The 12,500-nt window shown below is 41.6% G+C and overlaps 1 protein-coding gene across 2 annotated transcripts in view; it reads right to left on the bottom strand.

Moving 5' to 3' along the window:
• LOC144953962 (spliceosome-associated protein CWC27 homolog) overlaps positions 1-12,500 on the bottom strand; it is a 36,477-nt gene that overhangs the window by 12,095 nt on the left and 11,882 nt on the right. For both annotated transcript variants that reach the window (XM_078884557.1, XM_078884558.1), the window contains exons 6-8: positions 12,040-12,137; positions 1,641-1,710; positions 1,030-1,097 (exon numbers count right to left, since the gene is read on the bottom strand). In XM_078884557.1, the coding sequence (XP_078740683.1) occupies positions 1,030-1,097; positions 1,641-1,710; positions 12,040-12,137 (236 nt within the window). The remainder of the gene's footprint in view (positions 1-1,029; positions 1,098-1,640; positions 1,711-12,039; positions 12,138-12,500) is intronic.

Genomic DNA, 12,500 nt, shown 5'->3' with positions numbered 1-12,500 from the left:
CACACAGTGATACACTCACACAGTGACACACACAGTGACACACACAGTGACACACACAGTGACACACACAGTGATACACACACACAGTGACACACACAGTGACACACACAGTGACACACACAGTGACACACACAGTGACACACTCACACAGTGACACACTCACACACTTACACAGTGACACACACACACAGTGACACACAGTGACACACACACACACAGTGACACACACACACAGTGACACACACAGTGACACACACACACAGTGACACACACAGTGACACACACAGTGACACACACAGTGACACACACACACACAGTGACACACACACACAGTGACACACACAGTGACACACACAGTGACACTATGACACACAGTGACACAGTGACACACTCACAGTGACACACACAGTGACACACACACACACAGTGACACACACACACAGTGACACACACAGTGACACACACACAGTGACACACACAGTGACACACACACACAGTGACACACACAGTGACACTATGACACACAGTGACACACACACACAGTGACACACACACACAGTGACACACACAGTGACACACACAGTGACACACACAGTGACACTCACAGTGACACACACACACAGTGACACACACACACAGTGACACACACACACAGTGACACACACTGACACAGAGTGACACACACACACAGTGACACACACTGACACAGAGTGACACACACAGTGACACACACACACAGTGACACACACAGTGACACTATGACACACAGTGACACACACACACAGTGACACACACACACAGTGACACACACAGTGACACAAACAGTGACACACACAGTGACACACACAGTGACACACACAGTGACACACACACACAGTGACACACACAGTGACACTATGACACACAGTGACACACACACACAGTGACACACACACACAGTGACACACACTGACACAGAGTGACACACACACACAGTGACACACACTGACACAGAGTGACACACACAGAGTGACACACTGAGTGACTGACTGAGTGAGAACGAGTCGCGCGTCGTGCTTCAGCAGCTCGTGGCTGCTCTTGCCACGACCTCGCAGCGTCTACCACGGGAGGGGTGACAACAGCAGACACCGTTACCATGGTGACAACAACAGACACGGTTACCAAGGTGACGACAACCACGGTTACCATGGTGACAACAGCCACTGTTACTATGGAGACGACAGACACTTTTGCTAAGGTGACGACAGACACTGTTGCTACGGTGACGACAGACACTGTTGCTATGGTGATGACAGACTGTTGCTACGGTGACGACAGACACTGTTGCTATGGTGATGACAGACACTGTTGCTACGGTGATGACAGACACTGTTGCTGAGGTGACGACAGACACTGTTGCTAAGGTGACAACAGACACTGTTGCTAAGGTGACAACAGACACTGTTGCTAAGGTGACAACAGACACTGTTGCTAAGGTAACAGACACTGTTGCTAAGGTGACGACAGACACTGTTGCTATGGTGATGACAGACACTATTGCTAAGGTGATGACAGACACTGTTGCTATGGTGACAACAGACACTGTTGCTATGGTGACAGCAGCAGTTTGCGTGGCCACGGTTGCCGTGGCGACCCCTCACCTGGCTCACCCGGAGCGCCTCCTCCTCCTCCTCCTCAGCCTCCTCCCCAAACGAGAGGAGGTTGAAGTTCCTGGGGGGGTCACGCAGAGGTCACGCAGAGGTCACGCAGAGGTCACGCAGGGGTCACGCAGGGGTCACGCAGGGGTCACTCAGGGGTCACGCAGAGGTGACGCAGGAGTCACGCAGAGGTCATGCAAAGGTCATGCAGAGGTCACGCAGGGGTCACGTAGCGGTCATGCAGGGGTCACAGAGGTCGTGGGGTCACACAGGGGTCAAGGGGTCACGCAGAGGTCACAGAATCACAAGTGGGGTGGGTAGCTAAGGTAGTGGTGGTGGTGGTGGTGGTGGTTGTGGTGGTGGTGGTTGTGGTGGTTAGTGTACTAGTTAGTGTACTAGTTAGTGTGCTAGTTAGTGTACTAGTTAGTGTGCTAGTTAGTGTGCTAGTCAGTGTGCTAGTCAGTGTACTAGTCAGTGTACTAGTTAGTGTACTAGTTAGTGTACTAGTTAGTGTGCTAGTTAGTGTACTAGTCAGTGTACTAGTCAGTGTACTAGTCAGTGTACTAGTTAGTGTGCTAGTTAGTGTGCTAGTTAGTGTGCTAGTCAGTGTGCTAGTCAGTGTGCTAGTCAGTGTACTAGTCAGTGTACTAGTCAGTGTACTAGTTAGTGTGCTAGTTAGTGTGCTAGTTAGTGTACTAGTCAGTGTACTAGTCAGTGTACTAGTCAGTGTGCTAGTCAGTGTGCTAGTCAGTGTGCTAGTCAGTGTGCTAGTTAGTGTGCTAGTTAGTGTGCTAGTCAGTGTGCTAGTCAGTGTGCTAGTCAGTGTGCTAGTCAGTGTGCTAGTTAGTGTGCTAGTTAGTGTGCTAGTTAGTGTGCTAGTTAGTGTGCTAGTTAGTGTGCTAGTTAGTGTGCTAGTTAGTGTGCTAGTTAGTGTACTAGTTAGTGTGCTAGTTAGTGTGCTAGTTAGTGTGCTAGTTAGTGTGCTAGTTAGTGTACTAGTTAGTGTACTAGTGTGCTAGTGTGCTAGTTAGTGTGCTAGTTAGTGTGCTAGTTAGTGTGCTAGTTAGTGTGCTAGTTAGTGTGCTAGTTAGTGTACTAGTGAGTGTACTAGTTAGTGTACTAGTTAGTGTGCTAGTTAGTGTGCTAGTTAGTGTACTAGCTAGTGTACTAGTTAGTGTACTAGTTAGTGTGCTAGTTAGTGTGCTAGTTAGTGTGCTAGTTAGTGTGCTAGTTAGTGTGCTAGTTAGTGTGCTAGTTAGTGTGCTAGTTAGTGTGCTAGTTAGTGTACTAGTTAGTGTACTAGTTAGTGTGCTAGTTAGTGTGCTAGTTAGTGTACTAGTTAGTGTACTAGTTAGTGTACTAGTTAGTGTACTAGTTAGTGTGCTAGTTAGTGTGCTAGTTAGTGTACTAGTTAGTGTACTAGTTAGTGTGCTAGTTAGTGTACTAGTTAGTGTACTAGTTAGTGTACTAGTTAGTGTGCTAGTTAGTGTGCTAGTTAGTGTGCTAGTTAGTGTACTAGTTAGTGTGCTAGTTAGTGTAATAGTTAGTGTGCTAGTTGGTGTGCTAGTTGGTGTGCTAGTTGGTGTGCTAGTTAGTGTGTTAGTTAGTGTGCTAGTTAGTGTGCTAGTTAGTGTGCTAGTTAGTGTGCTAGTTAGTGTACTAGTTAGTGTACTAGTTAGTGTTCTAGTTAGTGTGCTAGTTAGTGTGCTAGTTAGTGTGCTAGTTAGTGTACTAGTTAGTGTACTAGTTAGTGTACTAGTTAGTGTGCTAGTTAGTGTACTAGTGTACTAGTTAGTGTACTAGTTAGTGTACTAGTTAGTGTGCTAGTTAGTGTACTAGTTAGTGTGCTAGTTAGTGTACTAGTTAGTGTTACTAGTTAGTGTGCTAGTTAGTGTACTAGTTAGTGTACTAGTTAGTGTGCTAGTTAGTGTACTAGTGTACTAGTTAGTGTACTATTTAGTGTGCTAGTTAATGTACTAGTGTACTAGTTAGTGTACTAGTTAGTGTGCTAGTTAATGTACTAGTGTACTAGTTAGTGTGCTAGTTAGTGTACTAGTTAGTGTGCTAGTTAGTATACTAGTTAGTGTGCTAGTTAGTGTACTAGTTAGTGTTACTAGTTAGTGTACTAGTTAGTGTGCTAGTTAGTGTACTAGTGTGCTAGTTAGTGTACTAGTTAGTGTACTAGTTAGTGTGCTAGTTAGTGTACTAGTGTACTAGTTAGTGTACTAGTTGGTGTGCTAGTTAGTGTGCTAGTTAGTGTGCTAGTTAGTGTGCTAGTTAGTGTGCTAGTTAGTGTACTAGTTAGTGTACTAGTTAGTGTGCTAGTTAGTGTGCTAGTTAGTGTGCTAGTTAGTGTACTAGTTAGTGTGCTAGTTAGTGTGCTAGTTAGTGTACTAGTTAGTGTGCTAGTTAGTGTACTAGTTAGTGTTACTAGTTAGTGTACTAGTTAGTGTGCTAGTTAGTGTACTAGTTAGTGTACTAGTTAGTGTGCTAGTTAGTGTACTAATGTACTAGTTAGTGTACTAGTTAGTGTACTAGTTAGTGTACTAGTTAGTGTGCTAGTTAGTGTGCTAGTTAGTGTACTAGTTAGTGTGCTAGTTAGTGTACTAGTTAGTGTACTAGTTAGTGTGCTAGTTAGTGTACTAATGTACTAGTTAGTGTACTATTTAGTGTGCTAGTTAATGTACTAGTGTACTAGTTAGTGTACTAGTTAGTGTGCTAGTTAATGTACTAGTGTACTAGTTAGTGTGCTAGTTAGTGTACTAGTTAGTGTACTAGTTAGTGTGCTAGTTAGTGTACTAGTTAGTGTTACTAGTTAGTGTACTAGTTAGTGTGCTAGTTAGTGTACTAGTGTGCTAGTTAGTGTACTAATTAGTGTACTAGTTAGTGTGCTAGTTAGTGTACTAATTAGTGTACTAATTAGTGTACTAGTTAGTGTGCTAGTTAGTGTACTAGTGTACTAGTTAGTGTGCTAGTTAGTGTGCTAGTTAGTGTGCTAGTTAGTGTGCTAGTTAGTGTGCTAGTTAGTGTGCTAGTTAGTGTGCTAGTTAGTGTGCTAGTCAGTGTACTAATTAGTGTACTAGTTAGTGTGCTAGTTAGTGTACTAGTTAGTGTGCTAGTTAGTGTGCTAGTTAGTGTGCTAGTTAGTGTGCTAGTTAGTGTACTAGTTAGTGTACTAGTTAGTGTGCTAGTTAGTTTGCTAGTTAGTGTACTAGTTAGTGTGCTAGTTAGTGTGCTAGTTAGTGTACTAGTTAGTGTGCTAGTTAGTGTGCTAGTTAGTGTACTAGTTAGTGTGCTAGTTAGTGTACTAGTTAGTGTGCTAGTTAGTGTGCTAGTTAGTGTGCTAGTTAGTGTACTAGTTAGTGTGCTAGTTAGTGTACTAGTTAGTGTGCTAGTTAGTGTGCTAGTTAGTGTGCTAGTTAGTGTACTAGTTAGTGTGCTAGTTAGTGTACTAGTTAGTGTGCTAGTTAGTGTGCTAGTTAGTGTGCTAGTTAGTGTGCTAGTTAGTGTGCTAGTTAATGTGCTAGTTAGTGTGCTAGTTAGTGTGCTAGTTAGTGTGCTAGTTAGTGTGCTAGTTAGTGTGCTAGTTAGTGTGCTAGTGTACTAGTTAGTGTACTAGTTAGTGTACTAGTTAGTGTACTAGTGTACTAGTTAGTGTGCTAGTTAGTGTACTAGTTAGTGTGCTAGTTAGTGTACTAGTTAGTGTGCTAGTTAGTGTGCTAGTTAGTGTGCTAGTCAGTGTGCTAGTCAGTGTGCTAGTCAGTGTGCTAGTCAGTGTACTAGTCAGTGTGCTAGTCAGTGTGCTAGTTAGTGTGCTAGTTAGTGTGCTAGTTAGTGTACTAGTTAGTGTGCTAGTTAGTGTACTAGTCAGTGTACTAGTCAGTGTACTAGTCAGTGTACTAGTTAGTGTACTAGTTAGTGTACTAGTTAGTGTGCTAGTTAGTGTACTAGTTAGTGTGCTAGTTAGTGTGCTAGTTAGTGTGGTAGTTAGTGTACTAATTAGTGTACTAGTTAGTGTACTAGTTAGTGTGCTAGTTAGTGTGCTAGTTAGTGTACCAGTTAGTGTACTAGTTAGTGTGCTAGTTAGTGTGCTAGTTAGTGTACTAGTTAGTGTACTAGTTAGTGTACTAGTTAGTGTGCTAGTTAGTGTACTAGTTAGTGTACTAGTTAGTGTGCTAGTTAGTGTGCTAGTTAGTGTACTAGTTAGTGTGCTAGTTAGTGTACTAGTTAGTGTACTAGTTAGTGTGCTAGTGTACTAGTTAGTGTACTAGTTAGTGTGCTAGTTAGTGTGCTAGTTAGTGTGCTAGTTAGTGTACTAGTTAGTGTGCTAGTTAGTGTACTAGTTAGTGTACTAGTGTACTAGTTAGTGTGCTAGTTAGTGTGCTAGTTAGTGTGCTAGTTAGTGTACTAGTTAGTGTGCTAGTTAGTGTACTAGTTAGTGTACTAGTTAGTGTACTAGTTAGTGTACTAGTTAGTGTACTAGTGTACTAGTTAGTGTACTAGTTAGTTATACTAGTTAGTGTACTAGTTAGTGTGCTAGTTAGTGTACTAGTTAGTGTGCTAGTTAGTGTGCTAGTTAGTGTGCTAGTTAGTGTACTAGTTAGTGTGCTAGTTAGTGTACTAGTTAGTGTGCTAGTTAGTGTGCTAGTTAGTGTGCTAGTTAGTGTGCTAGTTAGTGTGTTAGTTAGTGTACTAGTTAATGTGCTAGTTAGTGTGCTAGTTAGTGTGCTAGTTAGTGTACTAGTTAGTGTGCTAGTTAGTGTGCTAGTTAGTGTGCTAGTTAGTGTGCTAGTTAGTGTGCTAGTTAGTGTACTAGTGTACTAGTTAGTGTACTAGTTAGTGTACTAGTTAGTGTACTAGTGTACTAGTTAGTGTGCTAGTTAGTGTACTAGTTAGTGTGCTAGTTAGTGTACTAGTTAGTGTGCTAGTTAGTGTGCTAGTTAGTGTGCTAGTTAGTGTGCTAGTCAGTGTGCTAGTCAGTGTGCTAGTCAGTGTGCTAGTTAGTGTGCTAGTTAGTGTACTAGTTAGTGTGCTAGTCAGTGTACTAGTCAGTGTACTAGTCAGTGTACTAGTCAGTGTACTAGTTAGTGTGCTAGTTAGTGTGCTAGTTAGTGTGCTAGTTAGTGTGCTAGTTAGTGTGCTAGTTAGTGTACTAATTAGTGTACTAGTTAGTGTACTAGTTAGTGTGCTAGTTAGTGTGCTAGTTAGTGTACTAGTTAGTGTACTAGTTAGTGTGCTAGTTAGTGTGCTAGTTAGTGTGCTAGTTAGTGTACTAGTTAGTGTACTAGTTAGTGTACTAGTTAGTGTGCTAGTTAGTGTACTAGTTAGTGTGCTAGTTAGTGTGCTAGTTAGTGTACTAGTTAGTGTGCTAGTTAGTGTACTAGTTAGTGTACTAGTTAGTGTGCTAGTGTACTAGTTAGTGTACTAGTTAGTGTGCTAGTTAGTGTGCTAGTTAGTGTGCTAGTTAGTGTACTAGTTAGTGTGCTAGTTAGTGTACTAGTTAGTGTACTAGTGTACTAGTTAGTGTGCTAGTTAGTGTGCTAGTTAGTGTGCTAGTTAGTGTACTAGTTAGTGTGCTAGTTAGTGTACTAGTTAGTGTACTAGTTAGTGTACTAGTGTACTAGTTAGTGTACTAGTTAGTGTACTAGTTAGTGTACTAGTGTACTAGTTAGTGTACTAGTTAGTTATACTAGTTAGTGTACTAGTTAGTGTGCTAGTTAGTGTACTAGTTAGTGTGCTAGTTAGTGTACTAGTTAGTGTGCTAGTTAGTGTGCTAGTTAGTGTGCTAGTTAGTGTGCTAGTTAGTGTGCTAGTTAGTGTACTAGTTAGTGTGCTAGTTAGTGTGCTAGTTAGTGTACTAGTTAGTGTGCTAGTTAGTGTGCTAGTTAGTGTACTAGTTAGTGTACTAGTTAGTGTACTAGTTAGTGTGCTAGTTAGTGTACTAGTTAGTGTGCTAGTTAGTGTACTAGTTAGTGTACTAGTTAGTGTGCTAGTTAGTATACTAGTTAGTGTACTAGTTAGTGTGCTAGTTAGTGTGCTAGTTAGTGTACTAGTTAGTGTGCTAGTTAGTGTGCTAGTTAGTGTACTAGTTAGTGTACTAGTTAGTGTGCTAGTTAGTATACTAGTTAGTGTACTAGTTAGTGTGCTAGTGTACTAGTTAGCAGAGGTGTGGACTCGAGTCATGTGACTTGGACTCGAGTCAGACTCGAGTCATGAATTTGATGACTTGCGACTCGACTTGGACTTGCATAACAATGACTTTGTCCCACCTCTGCTAGTTAGTGTGCTAGTTAGTGTACTAGTTAGTGTGCTAGTTAGTGTACTAGTTAGTGTACTAGTGTACTAGTTAGTGTACTAGTTAGTGTGCTAGTTAGTGTGCTAGTTAGTGTGCTAGTTAGTGTGCTAGTTAGTGTACTAGTTAGTGTGCTAGTTAGTGTGCTAGTTAGTGTGCTAGTTAGTGTGCTAGTGTACTAGTTAGTGTACTAGTTAGTGTGCTAGTTAGTGTACTAGTTAGTTATACTAGTTAGTGTACTAGTAAGTGTGCTAGTTAGTGTACTAGTTAGTGTACTAGTGTACTAGTTAGTGTACTAGTTAGTTATACTAGTTAGTGTACTAGTAAGTGTGCTAGTTAGTGTGCTAGTTAGTGTACTAGTTAGTGTGCTAGTTAGTGTACTAGCTAGTGTGCTAGTTAGTGTGCTAGTTAGTGTGCTAGTTAGTGTGCTAGTTAGTGTGCTAGTTAGTGTACTAGTTAGTGTGCTAGTTAGTGTGCTAGTTAGTGTGCTAGTTAGTGTACTAGTTAGTGTACTAGTTAGTGTGCTAGTTAGTATGCTAGTTAGTGTGCTAGTTAGTGTGCTAGTTAGTGTGCTAGTTAGTGTGCTAGTTAGTGTGCTAGTTAGTGTGCTAGTTAGTGTGCTAGTTAGTGTGCTAGTTAGTGTGCTAGTGTACTAGTTAGTGTACTAGTTAGTGTACTAGTTAGTGTGCTAGTTAGTGTGCTAGTTAGTGTACTAGTTAGTGTGCTAGTTAGCGTACTAGTGTACTAGTTAGTGTGCTAGTTAGTGTGCTAGTTAGTGTGCTAGTTAGTGTGCTAGTTAGTGTGCTAGTTAGTGGTGTAGTTAGTGTGCTAGTTAGTGTGCTAGTTAGTGTACTAGTTAGTGTGCTAGTTAGTGGTGTAGTTAGTGTACTAGTTAGTGTACTAGTTAGTTATACTAGTTAGTGTACTAGTTAGTGTGCTAGTTAGTGTGCTAGTTAGTGTGCTAGTTAGTGTACTAGTTAGTGTGCTAGTTAGTGTGCTAGTTAGTGTGCTAGTTAGTGTGCTAGTTAGTGTGCTAGTTAGTGTGCTAGTTAGTGTACTAGTTAGTGTGCTAGTTAGTGTACTAGTTAGTGTGCTAGTTAGTGTGCTAGTTAGTGTGCTAGTTAGTGTGCTAGTTAGTGTGCTAGTTAGTGTACTAGTTAGTGTACTAGTTAGTGTGCTAGTTAGTGTGCTAGTTAGTGTGCTAGTTAGTGTACTAGTTAGTGTGCTAGTTACTGTGCTAGTTAGTGTGCTAGTTAGTGTGCTAGTTAGTGTACTAGTGTACTAGTTAGTGTGCTAGTTAGTGTACTAGTTAGTGTGCTAGTTAGTGTACTAGTTAGTGTGCTAGTTAGTGTACTAGTTAATGTGCTAGTTAGTGTGCTAGTTAGTGTGCTAGTTAGTGTGCTAGTTAGTGTACTAGTGTACTAGTTAGTGTACTAGTTAGTGTGCTAGTTAGTGTGCTAGTTAGTGTACTAGTTAGTGTGCTAGTTAGTGTGCTAGTTAGTGTGCTAGTTAGTGTAATAGTTAGTGTGCTAGTTAGTGTGCTAGTTAGTGCGCTAGTTAGTGCGCTAGTTAGTGCGCTAGTTAGTGTGCTAGTTAGTGTGCTAGTTAGTGTGCTAGTTAGTGTGCTAGTTAGTGTGCTAGTTAGTGTGCTAGTTAGTGTTACTAGTTAGTGTACTAGTTAGTGTGCTAGTTAGTGTACTAGTTAGTGTGCTAGTTAGTGTACTAGTTAGTGTGCTAGTTAGTGTACTAGTTAGTGTGCTAGTTAGTGTGCTAGTTAGTGTACTAGTTAGTGTACTAGTTAGTGTTACTAGTTAGTGTGCTAGTTAGTGTACTAGTTAGTGTGCTAGTTAGTGTACTAGTTAGTGTACTAGTTAGTGTGCTAGTTAGTGTACTAGTTAGTGTGCTAGTTAGTGTACTAGTGTACTAGTTAGTGTACTAGTTAGTGTACTAGTTAGTGTACTAGTTAGTGTGCTAGTTAGTGTACTAGTGTACTAGTTAGTGTACTAGTTAGTGTACTAGTTAGTGTGCTAGTTAGTGTGCTAGTTAGTGTGCTAGTTAGTGTGCTAGTTAGTGTGCTAGTTAGTGTGCTAGTTAGTGTGCTAGTTAGTGTTACTAGTTAGTGCGCTAGTTAGTGCGCTAGTTAGTGCGCTAGTTAGTGCGCTAGTTAGTGCGCTAGTTAGTGCGCTAGTTAGTGCGCTAGTTAGTGCGCTAGTTAGTGCGCTAGTTAGTGTACTAGTGTACTAGTTAGTGTACTAGTTAGTGCGCTAGTTAGTGCGCTAGTTAGTGCGCTAGTTAGTGCGCTAGTTAGTGCGCTAGTTAGTGCGCTAGTTAGTGCGCTAGTTAGTGCGCTAGTTAGTGCGCTAGTTAGTGCGCTAGTTAGTGCGCTAGTAGTGCGCTAGTTAGTGCGCTAGTTAGTGCGCTAGTTAGTGCGCTAGTTAGTGCGCTAGTTAGTGCGCTAGTTAGTGCGCTAGTTAGTGCGCTAATTAGTTCGCTAGTTAGTGCGCTAGTTAGTGCGCTAGTTAGTGCGCTAGTTAGTGCGCTAGTTAGTGCGCTAGTTAGTGCGCTAGTTAGTGCGCTAGTTAGTGCGCTAGTTAGTGCGCTAGTTAGTGCGCTAGTTAGTGCGCTAGTTAGTGCGCTAGTTAGTGTGCTAGTGTGCTAGTGTACTAGTTAGTGTGCTAGTTAGTGTGCTAGTTAGTGTGCTAGTTAGTGTGCTAGTTAGTGTGCTAGTTAGTGTGCTAGTTAGTGTACTAGTTAGTGTGCTAGTTAGTGTGCTAGTTAGTGTGCTAGTTAGTGTGCTAGTTAGTGTGCTAGTTAGTGTGCTAGTGTACTAGTTAGTGTACTAGTTAGTGTACTAGTTAGTGTGCTAGTTAGTGTGCTAGTTAGTGTGCTAGTTAGTGTACTAGTTAGTGTGCTAGTGTGCTAGTTAGTGTGCTAGTTAGTGTGCTAGTTAGTGTGCTAGTTAGTGTGCTAGTTAGTGTGCTAGTTAGTGTGCTAGTCAGTGTGCTAGTCAGTGTGCTAGTCAGTGTGCTAGTCAGTGTGCTAGTTAGTGTGCTAGTTAGTGTGCTAGTTAGTGCGCTAGTCAGTGCGCTAGTCAGTGCGCTAGTCAGTGCGCTAGTTAGTGCGCTAGTTAGTGCGCTAGTTAGTGTGCTAGTCAGTGTGCTAGTCAGTGTACTAGTCAGTGTGCTAGTTAGTGCGCTAGTTAGTGCGCTAGTTAGTGCGCAAGTTAGTGTGCTAGTTAGTGTGCTAGTTAGTGTGCTAGTTAGTGTGCTAGTTAGTGTGCTAGTCAGTGTGCTAGTTAGTGTGCTAGTTAGTGTACTAGTTAGTGTGCTAGTTAGTGTGCTAGTTAGTGTGCTAGTCAGTGTGCTAGTCAGTGTACTAATTAGTGTACTAGTTAGTTTGCTAGTTAGTGTACTAGTTAGTGTGCTAGTTAGTGTGCTAGTTAGTGTGCTAGTTAGTGTGCTAGTTAGTGTGCTAGTTAGTGTGCTAGTTAGTGTGCTAGTTAGTGTGCTAGTTAGTGTGCTAGTTAGTGTGCTAGTTAGTGTGCTAGTTAGTGTGCTAGTTAGTGTGCTAGTTAGTGTGCTAGTTAGTGTGCTAGTTAGTGTGCTAGTTAGTGTGCTAGTTAGTGTGCTAGTTAGTGTGCTAGTTAGTGTGCTAGTTAGTGTGCTAGTTAGTGTGCTAGTTAGTGTGCTAGTTAGTGTGCTAGTTAGTGTGCTAGTTAGTGTGCTAGTTAGTGTGCTAGTTAGTGTGCTAGTTAGTGTGCTAGTTAGTGTGCTAGTTAGTGTGCTAGTTAGTGTGCTAGTTAGTGTGCTAGTTAGTGTACTAGTTAGTGTTACTAGTTAGTGTACTAGTTAGTGTACTAGTGTACTAGTTAGTGTACTAGTTAGTGTGCTAGTTAGTGTGCTAGTTAGTGTACTAGTTAGTGTGCTAGTTAGTGTACTAGTTAGTGTACTAGTTAGTGTGCTAGTTAGTGTACTAGTGTACTAGTTAGTGTACTAGTTAGTGTGCTAGTTAGTGTACTAGTGTACTAGTTAGTGTACTAGTTAATGTACTAGTTAGTGTGCTAGTTAGTGTGCTAGTTAGTGTGCTAGTTAGTGGTGTAGTGCTCGCTACTTGGTGGCTCTGGAGGTGACGTCTCTGCAGGGCTCCATCTCCGCAGGGAGCGTCACCACGGAGCGCGGAGCGATGTCGTCAAACGCGTTACACAGCACCTACACAACATCAACAACAATAAACAACTACTACTACATCAACAACATCAACAACATCATCAACATCATCAACAACATCAACAACATCAACAACATCAACAACACCTACACAACAACAACAACATCAACAACATCTACAACAACATCTACGTCATCAACATCAACAACTACATCAACATCAACAACATCATCAACAACAACATCTACAACAACTACATCAACAACATCTACAACTACAACAACATCTACAACATCAACAACATCTACAACATCATCAACAACTACATCAACAACATCAACAACAACATCAACAACTACATCAACAACATCAACATCATCAACATCATCAACATCAACAACATC

This window comes from Lampetra fluviatilis, unplaced genomic scaffold (genome assembly GCF_964198595.1).
Source record: "Lampetra fluviatilis unplaced genomic scaffold, kcLamFluv1.1 SCAFFOLD_277, whole genome shotgun sequence".
NCBI classification, from domain to species: domain Eukaryota; kingdom Metazoa; phylum Chordata; class Hyperoartia; order Petromyzontiformes; family Petromyzontidae; genus Lampetra; species Lampetra fluviatilis.
The sequence above is the reverse complement of the archived record's forward strand: the minus strand, read 5'-3'. Positions and strand labels throughout refer to the sequence as shown.